This window comes from Eretmochelys imbricata, chromosome 3 (genome assembly GCF_965152235.1).
Source record: "Eretmochelys imbricata isolate rEreImb1 chromosome 3, rEreImb1.hap1, whole genome shotgun sequence".
Taxonomy (NCBI): Eukaryota; Metazoa; Chordata; order Testudines; family Cheloniidae; genus Eretmochelys; species Eretmochelys imbricata.
Window position 1 is genome coordinate 186661797 of NC_135574.1, and position 13717 is coordinate 186675513.

Consider the following 13717-nt stretch of genomic DNA (forward strand, 5'->3'; position numbering starts at 1 on the left):
AGAACTGGGGGAGGACATATAGGGGTGGGTGGGCACGCATGCATGCGAAGGGGACCTAGGGGAGAAAAAGAAGGACAGGGAAAGACCAACTGTTGGAAAATTTCCATGAGGATATATGTCTCTCCACGTCCTCTATTCCCTTCATCCATCCACTACTCCAATATATCACGCAAGTACAGATCCTACCACCATACACCTCCTATGGACTTGCTAACATGTGTAAGACGGAAGCCCTGCTTTAGATAAAATAAATCATTAGGCATTTATAAAATCCCATTTCTTATTTACAAGATCCTTTTCCAACAATAATATTTAGGGCCCTGTGTACACGGCAGCAATGGAATTTGTTCCTCCTTTTTGCACAATTGCGCTCCACAATCTTAAATTTCATTTTAAAAAATTCTAGCACTTCTGATAGCAAAGAGTTAAAAATGTGGACAAGTATAAAACGAACAGTGACACTTGCCTGTGTCTGCAACAGTAAGTCTGAGAGGTGTGCCCGATTCATCTTAATTGAGGGAAGAGGACATGGACTCTGCAGCTGCAAAATCTGACATTTTTCCAAGGTGTTACAGAATTCAGCATTTTGCTTCTAAATTCACCTAACATTTTATTTTCCATCTCCCTACCCTGGCAGGATTTGCCTGCAGCTGCCTCTTGCCTCCAGCTTTCTTCACAAGGAGAAGTAAGTTAGTTTACAGTGCATGTTCTGCACACGTTGCAAGGAAATGGGGAGAGAAGGTTGTTGAGTAGGCCGCATACACAATATCATGGGAGTTGAGAGACCCCTGAGTGCAGTCAGCCACTAGAAAAAGCAGAGTGAAAAAAAATACTTACCCTCTAAAATAATCACTGTTAAAATATTGTTGAGAATTATAACTTACTAATTGATGTAATATTCATATTTTCAACCAAAAGACAGTTTGGACATGGATAACGGGAATGAGAATGCAATACAATAATGTTGCCCCAATATTTAGGGTCTGGTGCTACGGAATTTGGTCTTGTTCATCAGGGTACATAAGTCCCCAGTAATAATCTAGTTACTTTTTAATTTTGAGTTTTGTATATATTTTTGCAAACTTTAGTGGGAAGCAATGTAAGTCACATGGGGCTAGTGAATGATAAAGATTATACAGCAATGGAGAATTAGTTGAATTCCTCAATGTAACAGAACAGCCAGTGTTCTCGTGTAAAAATACTTCATTAACAGCTGGAGATGATCCTGCTGGTAGATGCTAAGTAGCTCCTCCTGACTCACCAGTGTGTTACTCCACGCAGATCGAGAACAAGACCACCTATGGTACTGATTGTACAGTCCTGAAAAAGGAATCCAAATAGCAGTAATCAAACTTGAACCTTAGCTGAACATTGTTATTTGTTGTTTATTTTCTCCAATAATAAAACCAAACTCCAGGAAGGCAGAAAGTTGACTCCACACAGTGTATGGACTATGTTTTAGAGCAGGATGAGAATGGTACCCACTCATACTTAGTATTACTAAGGCCGAAAATGTTAACTCTAAATGGTGAATTTCTAATTTATTTTTAAATATGCTTGATTTAGCTACCATTAGTTTTCAAGACCTAAATTCAGCTCTTTGAGAGCAATACTTGTAGTTTGCCTGTACTGCATGCTCTTTTTCCGCATCATTACCAAGAGGTTTATATCCCGATAGTGCTATTTCCATAACAGACATAAAGCACAATCAAAGAAACTCTTCCGTAAGACCATAATATAGCTGCAGGACACCATTATACGACAAAGCTCATGGATGGTGTAAATGTAATGATAGCCCCAAATGCTGCAAACATTTACACGTTGAACTTTATTTAATGGGACTAAACTTTGCAAAATCCAGGCCACAAACTACACTACTGTTAGATTTCCATAAAACACAAAAGATGTCTATATAATGTAGAATGCCATCTATTAAAGCTAAAACAAAAACAAACTTTCTATAACAGACTGGTTATGACTGTGTTATCACTTTCTTACTTTAATAGTATGTAAACGTAACAATTTATGCACTGATTACATAACTCTACCCGTAATCAACAATCAGTGGAATAACCTGCATACTCAGTAAATCCTTAGACCTACTGATTAACAAATATAATTGTAAATAGCATACTATGTTATCTGTTTCCACATGAGAATTAACAAATATTCGTGTTTCTACTTTTGTACAAAGTCCTGCGGTCTTGACATTCCCACATACAATAAAATATCTGAATGATCTAATGTGCTACTAAAATTGTATTATGTGATATGTTCCTCTCTACTGCAAAAAGACAAATTCATTTTCTTAAATATAGAGAAACGTGAAAATTTATGAATTCCAGCATAAGAGTTTGTACTCATAACATAAAAAATCTAGTAGTCACTATTGAGTCATAAAGGAATTTTCCATTTGTACAAGTTTTTAAATAGTTTAATTTATTTTGAAAAGACAGTACTAATGCAAGTATAACTGAGAAATTTACAATGTAACTTTAGACAACTTTTTTCAATTCAAAATGTAATTTATCTCTTTACTTTGTATTTCTTTTAGTAACTGGTACTTTAAATATGTAAATATTTAAGTTACAGGCCTTCTATACATCATAACCGTAACACATTTATATAGCAAGAAATATTTTAAGACTAAAAAATAGAAGATCAATAGTCAGGGCCTTTGTGATCTATGGATGAAAATACCTAAGAGCTAACAATGTATTATTATGTAAGTGCATGCAGATGTGCAATAGGAGCACTATATACATTGAAAAAAAAATTAAGTAAAATACAGTTTTAAATACCATTTAATCTATTTTAGGTACTTATATGGTGACAGTTACTGTAGTATCTGAGCACCTCACAATCTTCAATGCATTTATCTTCACAGGGAATACGATTAACTTTATTTTACAGGTGGGGAACTGAGGCACAGAAAGACTAAGTGACTTGAGTCATGCACGAAGTCTGTGTGGGAATAGGAAATCAAGTTCATAACTCCCAAGTCTCAAGCTACCTTTCTAATCGCTGGACTATCCTTCCTCCCTTAAAGAGTATTAGTTTGGAAGTTGTCTATGAAGTTCCCAGCAAAGGAAGAGATCCTCTGAAGTTTGCGTACCATATGGCAGCGGTTCTCAAACTTATTTGCTCGTGCTCCCCTTCTGTATGTCTGTAGTAGTTTACACCCCCGACCACCACACAAGTACATGTATCGATTTAAAAAAAAAAAAAAACATGCAACTCTCACTAAATATTAAAAACAGTAAGGCATTGATTCAAACAGAACCAACGATCCATTGTAACAAGAGCAAAACCGCAATTGTGGTCGATGCTATGACGCGGTGTACACAATTAATTGTAAGCAAATGGATTAACCTACAGTTGGCAATGACTTTGTATAATAATATGCAAGCTTAACAGAAATTGATCAAAATGCACAGCACCATCTAGAGTCAAATGCACAGCGCCATCTGAGGGCCTGATATGTCTCGAATAATCAGCTTTGCTAATTCATTGCTATGGGTAAAATGTGTGCAGTCTCTCTCACACACACAAACACACACACACCCCCCACACACAGAATACATTATGCACCCCCCAGGCCGGCCCACCTCCCCTCCAGTTTGAGAGCTTCTATCATACGGCAGGGGTCCCATACTTTTTTCCCTGCGGCCCATCTGTGCAGCTGTGATAGGCACTACGGCCCACTATTAACACTTCTTGAGGAAAATTATTCATTTTAATTATTACATACATATAAAATGTAACACTGTAAATAAATAATGCACATGTTTCCTTTTCATGATTAAATTGTACCAGCGGACCACCCAGGCCCACAATATGGGAAACCCTGCGATATAGTTTCATCTGCATGCAAAAGGAGCCAAAGATACATGCTAAATTACAAAGCGTTGAATTTTCTCTTTTTGACTGAGAACTGGTGAAATCAATGTAGATACAAATAAAAGTCTCCGTACCCACTGTATGACTATTGGAAACTAATTATTCTGACTGACATCTGCTTCCATAGTCATGAAACATCTTAGCTCTTGGCAGTAAAGTTTGTCCAGCTAGGAGTAAGGCATACTAAATGCCATACTAAAACTCCTGCTGGCTGGCTAATCCGGGACTGAACCAATGACCCTACTTTAAATCACACACATTTTCTCTAACAAACAAAACCTCCTTTTAGATTGCACAATTATTTTAACATAAACCATTTCTAATCCGAGATTAATACTCCCCTTCATAAATTCATATAACATTTGTTTTAAAACATTTGGCAAAAATGAAATATGTACCAAAGCAGAAAAGCAGCAGGGCTTCAACCGTTGAAACAGTGTCCAATTGTTCACGTTCTGAACCTATGTAAACTACTTACTGTGATGGTTTCCCTACTCACATATTAACCAACACACTCACACACACACACACCAATCTCCAGTACTGACACCAAAATCAGAAACACATAATATCATCCTATAAAAGGGTTTCAAGCCAATACATATTGCTAGCTGCACTCTGGCACTAAAACACTAACATTAATACCATCAGACACTTGAAGCACACTAGCGTAGAATGTTAAGAAGATGATAGCACTTAATGTATTAGACACATGCTTCTGGTAGCACTTTTCACATCTAACGCAACTATCACTCCTAATGATTCTTGCTGGAACAACAGTTCATGCTCTCCATTGGAGTACGAAAGTATGGTGGTGTAAAGAATTTTTGTTTCTAACCCTATCACAAGATATCTAGACAATTACCACATTATTATTTTTAGAAAACTTTTCAAAAGCTAGTGTGTCTCAAAATGCACTAGTACTATTTTTTCTGTCACACTTCTCTTGTACATGGTAACTAAAGTTTTAAAGGAAGAGTATAGGTAAATGTTAAGGTTCATTTTAAAACTGCATCTATCTTTAAGTGCATAGCTCTGTAAGGATTTTAAACTGCTGCCCGCTGCTGTAATATCTGAGCACTTTCCAGGTAAAATCAGTAGCAACAGCAAAGTGCCCAGTGGACTTCTTGGAGCCTTTGGCTCTCCTCCGTTTTTGAGGTAATATTTCTGCTGGGGGCATAGCTTTGTTTCTTGAGTTAGTTGTTTGTTTGTTTCAGTGGGTGTTTGGGAAGACGGGTGGAAATTCAACATTACGAATAAAAAGAAAAGGAGTACTTGTGGCACCTTAGAGACTAACCAGTTTATTTGAGCATAAGCTTTCGTGAGCTACAGCTCTCACGAAAGCTTATCCTCAAATAAATTTGTTAGTCTCTAAGGTTCCACAAGTACTCCTTTTCTTTTTGCAAATACAAACTAACACGGCTGCTACTCTGAAACATTACGAGTGTAATTCTTGCTATAGTGAAAAGAACATGTATAAATTATCTACAATGTATGCACGGCATACAGTTTTTCAAACACCCATATCCTTTTCAAATCAAGAAAAGTAAGCCTTTGATGAAAAACTGCATTCATGCAAACTTCCAAAACAGACATTTTTGCCATACTTTACCTATATACAGACAAAAGTGTCTGGTTGTCAGTGGGAGTTGGATTGGGCCCTAAAAGTCAACAGAAAGGCTCAAAATGAGCCTTTCAGTTGAAATACAGTCAAGCCTCAAACAAGCAACAGTTTTTCACCCTTACCAAATACAAATTTATAAAAGAGCAGTTGGAGAGATTTTGCTCAAACTTCCAAGAAACGTCAAGTTTGGACAGAGAGCAAGCACAGCAAATTTCAACCCAAAAGATTAATATTTTAGAAAAAAGTTACAAACATGAAAACAAGGTTATAACTGAAATTATTTTTACAAATATAAAATAATATTGGACACCACCAACTCCATCACTATTTCTAAATGTGATGCACATTCTATTGGCAAGACTATCAAATCATCTTTGTTTCAAAATTATCTGTAATGGATTTTGTATATTTTTGCATTTTATCTATACGTGCAATGACCACTTTTCTATGTTGACTACTTTTTCAGGATGTGGTCCAAGATTTACACACAAAGACAAGACAAAAAAAAGAACACCAGGGCCTGGAGCTTGGGCATAGATCCTCATGACAACTGTACCTGTTGACTTACTATTATTTTTAATAGTTCAGAGGAAGACTACTAACATATTTCTACAAGGATATTTTCTCAGATAAAATTCCAAAGACTTGAGAAATTTCTCAGAATTTCAGTCCTGATATTTTCAAGATTAAACTATTAAGTTTTTGACCAAAGTTAGTGACCAGCCTCCAATTAAAAATTAAACATTTTTATAATGAATAAAAATTCTGTTGCCAGCATATACATTCATGTAGTTGCCAAGTTACTTTAACTTTTCTGATTTGGATTATTTCAAATTCAATTATGCAGTAAAAACAGTGTTTCAATAAATTCATCGGTGGAAGACACTGTACTCTTCAATCACTTACAAATGTATGCAACAATAAAAGCTTTCTAAAAGAAGATGCACATTTTTTTAAAAGGGTTCTTATTGACCTCACCATATTTTGAACATTCCTCTGCAGGATTTATACTACAAAAATAAATTTTAAATATTGGTTCTACTGAAGTTAATGGCAAAAGTGACGCTTCACTTCAGAAGGCCGAAAACTTGGCTTTAAAGTTGCTCAGTACACCCAGTATACATATTTACAACACTGTACATAAAATAAATAATTTAACAATATTTTTACCATGAGTGAAAACAGTATAAACAGAGTACAAGAATGTGCCCGGCCATCGCTGGGCAGTATTCTTGATGAACAGCTGTCATTGCAAGCTGCTTACACACTGGTATATCTGTATTTATGTGTACAGTTATTCCTATCTAGATATCGAAGCATAGGTTAAATTTATATAGGAAGACTTTAAAATATTGTGGGGAGAAAAAAGCAAGGGCCACCTTTAAATGAGAAGTTCTTTCCAGCAGTACCATCTTGCTTATTAGTGAAGTACAGTACTACAGAAATGTACTTGTGAAAGATGTCACTATCTGGGCAATATACTAGTAAGCAATGTTCCATAGTCACAACTGTGGTAGAAATCACAATACTTCTTAATAAACTGACATATACTTCAGTTCTGTTTTTATTTAAACTTCAATAAGTGGAGCACTTGTTTACTCCAACAAACATATTTTCTAAATTGTGACTAATAATATATTAATCTAATTTGTTCATTTATGTAACTCATATACAATTATACATGCCTTTAAAACAATCAAAATGTTCAATAATTAGTTTCTGACACCAAACAGAAGAACTGTGTGGTGTATGGTTTGTGGCAATAAACAAAAAATTGGCAGCGGGGTGTCTGGTGCCCACCACAGTCTTCTGAGAATAGGAATACACTATTCCCACAGAAAGGTTGGGAACCACTGTTCTACAGTATGAATAAAAATGTAATCATACAACAATTCACAACCAGTGCTTACTAAAGTTTCTGATCCTGTAGAAACGAAGTAAAAAACAAGTCTGTCCCACTTAGCATGCATGCAATATATAACGGCATATCACACAATTTCAAAAAATCGTATGCCACATGAACTAAAACAAAACATTAGAACTTGATCAACAGGCAAATTATTAGTCATTCTGGTCTTTTATTTAAGTTGTGCTTGACACACAAGTCCATTGCTATTCTTCAAGATTTTAATTTACATCTTTATTTTTAAAACATTTATGTCAAAATGAAACTGTATTTGCAGATGTTTATAAAAAACACAATTTCTATTAAATCTTACATTTCATGATCCTGTGGGTATTGCATCATATACTTTGCAATTGTATCATTTTTACCATACTGTCTCAGACTTGCAAATTCTAGTGGCAGTATCATATAATTAACAATACAGTTCCAGATTTTGAATAGTAAATTTTAAAAATGTTTTCTATATTAGAAAAGAAAGGTTCCAGTGGCAACAAATTAGACTAAATGTAGTATAAATTAGATTCTCCTCATAACTGACCACATAAATACTTTTAGCCAAAACACAATTTTATGATCAGACATATTTACAAAGCGATGCCCGGAAGTCAAATGACATGTTGAAGAAACAAAAGACTTGACAAAAAATAAAATACACGATGACAAAAAACACATACACAGGCACTTACATTTGGAGCATGATTTCGTTCAAGAATATGCCATCCACTAGAGCCACATATTCCTCCAGGTTGCTCCGATTTCCTCCAGCTAAGGGTCCAAATGTCTTAACCTAAAATATAATCATCACCATGACACTAACTCCACCTCCAACTCTGCAGCTAGATATTTACCCTTAAAAAATGCCATTTGGGAAAATTAATGCTTACCCAGGTGACAAGAGGGCTAGACATAAACTGCTCCAACAGTGGTGTGAATATCTCATTCTCCATTTTATAAAAAAGGCTAAAATCAATGTGGCTCCTTTCCTTCAAAAAAATACAGATTTGCCTTCTTTGTAGCAACTCTCTAAAATGCTCCCAGGATTTAGCAGCAGCAAATGACCCCCATTTCTCCAAAGCAAAATAAAAAACTGTGCACTGGCAACTGAGATTTATCCTCTTCTTTTTTTAAAAAATGCAATTGAAAGTCCATCTACATTCATTTCAGCCTTCCTATTGACGGGTCTCTCCCGCTCTACATAGTGAAGGGGAAGAAGGAAGGATGGAAGGAAAGAAAGGAGGAAGGCTTCTGGAGTCTACATCAGACAAAAAAAAAAAAAAAAAAACCCTCCAGGCTACCGCTGCAACTCCTCACTCAGCGAGGAGGGGAAACCCCAGTTTAACTCTCCAGGCTAATCGCCCCCAGAGCAACGAGAGGAGGAAGAGGGGGCAAATACCACTCAGCAGCCCCCACCTCAGATTAAACGTTGTGCCGACGAAAGGCACAGCCTCTGAACCCCCTCCCGCCCCCACTAGTGTCACAGGCAGCCCAGGGATAGGGAACCAGCCTACCCCCCAGCAGCGAGGGGAAGCTATTTCTAATCAGTTCCCCTTTCTAGCCCCCGCTGCCATCAACTGAACTGCGACAGAGAAGGGACAAGACCCCTTCCCACACGCACCCTGCCTCGCCCTGTGATCTCACCCTCCCCCACGCCCGTTGCTCTCGCAGCCTCCCTCCTTTCCGCGGCTTCTCAGCGCCCCACACCCCTACTTGCTCCTTGGTGCCTCGCTGCTCCTGAGCCCCCCTACCTCCCAACAGACTCCTCAATCCCCCCTGCTCCCTTGGCTCCTCAACCTCCCGCTGAGAACTAATTTCCTTTGCAGGAACCGCCCCCCGTCCCTTCTCCAAGTAACGGCCACCAAGCCCAATCAGCCCCAGCACAACCGCATCACATTCTCTGTACACACGGCTCCAAGGGAAGCAAGAGCGGATGGATCCCTAGCTCGTCTCTGCAAAAACGAAGAGTATCCCTCCGCCAGCCAGTTCTCCGCTTCCGCCTCTGGATGGTGGTGGAATTGAGGAGGGGGATGGGGGGAAACCGCTGCATGGCTCGCGCCCGCGCACACCACTTCAGCTCGCGCACTGCAGCTGCGGCAGCAAAGACGGCCGTCCATGGAGGGGCGGGACTCGGGAGCTCGGAGAAGCTTCAATAGACCGAAGGTGAGGGGTGGGGCGTGCCTCTGCCCTCAGGCTCCTCTGGGGGTGGACTGCTCTGCCTGCCCGCTGGCAGAAGGACACTGATTCAGTTTGACTCTCTATGGGGAAAAGGTGTGCGAGGGAAGAGTGGGGTGAAACCCCTCTGGGGTGGGGGAAAAAGGTGTCAATCTTCTCCAGTTCCCCTTGAGGAGAAAGAGAGGCGCTGAATTCTCCCTTTTCTGCCCCCTGCGGATGAGGTGGTTCAGCCACTCTCATAACCATGGATCGTAGGGGGGTTTTGAGGGAGGGGTCCTCTCTCTTTTTTTTTAAAGGTGAAATTGAGACACACCCACATAGACGAAACCAGTCTGCTTGAACTTGGGACAAAGAGGGGAACGAGGACGATCTTGTTAATGATGACAAGCAGTTTTTGTTCACCCACGCTATTGTCCTTGTGCTGTCTCCTGACTCTTGCGCATTCAATTCTCATCTCAAGCATTACATTAATATAGGGGATTTTATGTACTTAATATACTCAGACTGTATTGTATTGATAGAGCAGTTTACAAAATCTCCGACTAAATCCAACCACTCTCATGTGACAGGAAAGAAATTTTAGCTGCATATTTTCCAGATAACTTTATCTTGTTTTTCCCGCCCTTCAAGCCTAATATGGTTCAAATTAAATCTTTGAAAAAATTCCAAATAGGGAAACAGATTGTGTTTTTAACCCAAATGTCTGCATGCCATATCTGTCCTAATTCTCTAAGATTAGGAAGGAAATCTCCCTTAATGACCTCTTCTCTTCTACCATGTAAAAGAGTAGAAAAAATAAATTATGGATTGAAGGGAAAATAGTCTTTAAATCAGATTTCAAATACAAGAGATTTACTGGTAAATTATTAACACACAACAAAAGTTGTAGATTTGGGTGGCTTTGCTTTGCAATGATGAGATTTCATCTCTCTGTAAATCAGTCATGGATGTATACAAAGCAAGGTCTTCTTTCTCTCCTTCCCTCCCAAAACCGGATGAGTAGGGAGGTTTCATTGTTAGTTTTGCCATGAAATGGGAACAGGCAGAAAAAAAAGTTGTGAAGTCTTGGACCAGAGTAAAGGTCTGGTGATACATGAGTGAAATAACGGCCAATAAACTACTAGACTTAAACACAACTACAAAAGCATTTTTGTAAAAGCCTGGATAACTAACCAGTAAGCTCTCCGTGTGCTATAAAGCATTTCCTGGGAATTAAAGACTGGCTAGGAGGAACTGCTGATCCCCAAGGCTCAGCTGCAGGTTAGTAACACCAGTTGATCTTCAATTCCTGGAAAATACTTTGGGCTGACATCTGTGTTATTATTATGAGATGAACATTTGATGAAACAGTTTTAAAAGTATGTTTTGTTTGGTTTTTTTCCAGCCTGGGTGTTGTATGACATCACTGACAGCAGGAGCACTCACTTTATGCATGTTCTGGGCATTTCTAGATAATGAATATACTGTTTGCAGTGTTGTTGTAGCCCTGTTGGTCCCAAGATATTAGAGAGACAAGGTGGGTGAGGTAATATCTTTTATTGAACCAACTTCTGTTGATGAAAGAAACAAGCTTTTCAGCTACACAAACATGAAAAAGACCTCTATGAAGCTCGAAAGCTTGTCTCTTTCATCAACAGAAGTTGATCCAATAAAAGATATTACCTCATCCACATTGTCTCAGTATACGGAGCAGTCAGGCCACTGAATTTATGGTATCCATTTTATAATTTCTTTAAGAAGTCCACTGCAAATTGGTGCATCTCAACAAATGATTCATAGTTAATTGCAAAGTCTGGAGGTGTAGGCAAGGGAAAACAACCACATAAACAAAATGGGGAAAAAGTAATGTATTACTTTCATCATTTTTTTTTAGAATAACCACACACTAAAATTGAAAAGCTGTTATAATTGCAGTAATTGTAAAATTCCAAATTCAAGAAAATTTACCTTGATTTCTGTTATATATCCTCAGATTAGCTTCAGAATTAATTACTAATGGGTTGGTCATTTATCATTGCAGAAGTGGCTGCAAAAATAGGGATTACTGGGGATTGTTTTATTAACAGTGTTGCTCAGTATGTATATAACTTCCCTCTGATAACTGACAAGACAGCATGGTGTTAGGTACAAATACACTGATGGTACCCAGATATGTAGTTCTGTCTCAGCCAATCATGGCCACTCCGTCTTGGCACTCTTTCATTGCTTCATCAAGATTGAAGAGTGACATAAAACAGTTAGTTGAAACTAAACCACTCTACAGAAAAGGTATTGGTGGTGGGATGGGGAATTGTGGGTGGTGGCTAATCTATCTACTGTAGGGTTTGCCTCCAAGTGAGTCACTAAAGATACACAGAATCATAGAATATCAGGGTTGGAAGGGACCTCAGGAGGTCATCTAGTCCAACCCTCTGCTCAAAGCAGGACCAATCCCCAATTAAATCATCCCAGCCAGGGCTTTGTCAAGCCTGACCTTAAAAACTTCTAAGGAAGGAGATTCTACCACCTCCCTAGGTAACGCATTCTAGTGTTTCACCACCTTCCTAGTGAAAAAGTTGTTCCTAATATCCAACCTAAACCTCCCCCACTGAAACTTGAGACCATTACTCCTTGTCCTGTCCTCTTCTACCACTGAGAATAGTCTAGAACCATCCTCTCTGGAACCACCTCTCAGGAAGTTGAAAGCAGCTATCAAATCCCCCCTCATTCTTCTCTTCTGCAGACTAAACAATCCCAGTTCCCTCAGCCTCTCCTCATAAGTCATGTGTTCCAGACCCCTCATCATTTTTGTTGCCCTTTGCTGGACTCTCTCCAATTTATCCACATCTATCTTGTAGTGTGGGGCCCAAAACTGGACACAGTACTCCAGATGAGGCCTCACCAATGTCGAATAGAGGGGAACGATCATGTCCCTCGATCTGCTCGCTATGCCCCTACTTATACAGCCCAAAATGCCATTGGCCTTCTTGGCAACAAGGGCACACTGCTGACTCATATCCAGCTTCTCATCCACTGTCACCCCTAGGACCTTTTCCTTTTCCCTAGCCATTGGGTCCCTAGTCTGTAGCTGTGCATTGGGTTCTTCCGTCCTAAGTGCAGGACCCTGCACTTGTCCTTATTGAACCTCATCAGATTTCTTTTGGCCCAATCCTCCAATTTGTCTAGGTCCCTCTGTATCCTATCCCTGCCCTCCAGCGTATCTACCACTCCTCCCAGTTTAGTATCATCCGCAGATTTGCTGAGAGTGTAATCCACACCATCCTCCAGATCATTTATGAAGATACTGAACAAAACCGGCCCCAGGACCGACCCCTGGGGCACTCCACTTGACACCAGCTGCCAACTAGACATGGAGCCATTGATCACTACCTGTTGAGCCCAACAATCTAGCCAACTTTCTACCCACCTTATAGTGCATTCATCCAGCCCATGCTTCTTTAACTTGCTGACAAGAATACTGTGGGAGACCGTGTCAAAAGCTTTGCTAAAGTCAAGAAACAATACATCCACTGCTTTCCCTTCATCCACAGAACCAGTAATCTCCTCATAAAAGGCGATTAGATTAGTCAGGCATGACCTTCCCTTGGTGAATCCATGCTGACTGTTCCTGATCACTTTCCTCTCATGTAAGTGCTTCAGGATTGATTCTTTGAGGACCTGCTCCATGATTTTTCCGGGGACTGAGGTGAGGCTGATTGGCCTGTAGTTTCCAGGATCCTTCTTCTTCCCTTTTTTTAAAGATTGGCACTACATTAGCCTTTTTCCAGTCATCCGGGACTTCCCCCGTTCGCCACGAGTTTTCAAAGATAATGGCCAATGGCTCTGCAATCACAGCCGCCAATTCCTTTAGCACTCTCGGATGCAACTCGTCCGGCCCCATGGACTTGTGCATGTCCAGCTTTTCTAAATAGTCCCTAACCACCGCTTTCTCCACAGAGGACTGGCCATCTATTCCCCATATTCCCAGCGCAGCAGTCTGGGAGCTGACCTTGTTCGTGAAGACAGAGGCAAAAAAAGCATTGAGTACATTAGCTTTTTCCACATCCTCTGTCACTAGGTTGCCTCCCTCATTCATTAAGGGGCCCACACTTTCCTTGGCTTTCTTCTTGTTGCCAACA

The 13717-nt window shown here is 39.5% G+C and overlaps 1 protein-coding gene across 6 annotated transcripts in view; it reads right to left on the reverse strand.

Annotated features, from left to right (window-relative positions):
• CCDC88A (coiled-coil and HOOK domain protein 88A) overlaps positions 1-8902 on the reverse strand; it is a 365179-nt gene extending 356277 nt beyond the window's left edge. For 5 of the 6 annotated variants that reach the window (XM_077813951.1, XM_077813948.1, XM_077813947.1 and 2 more), the window contains exons 1-2: positions 8315-8902; positions 8117-8217 (exon numbers count right to left, since the gene is read on the reverse strand). In XM_077813951.1, the coding sequence (XP_077670077.1) occupies positions 8117-8217; positions 8315-8377 (164 nt within the window). In that variant the 5' untranslated portion in view covers positions 8378-8902. The remainder of the gene's footprint in view (positions 1-8116; positions 8218-8314) is intronic. The other variant, XM_077813949.1, reaches the window with a different exon arrangement.
• Between the last annotated feature and the right edge of the window lie 4815 nt (positions 8903-13717).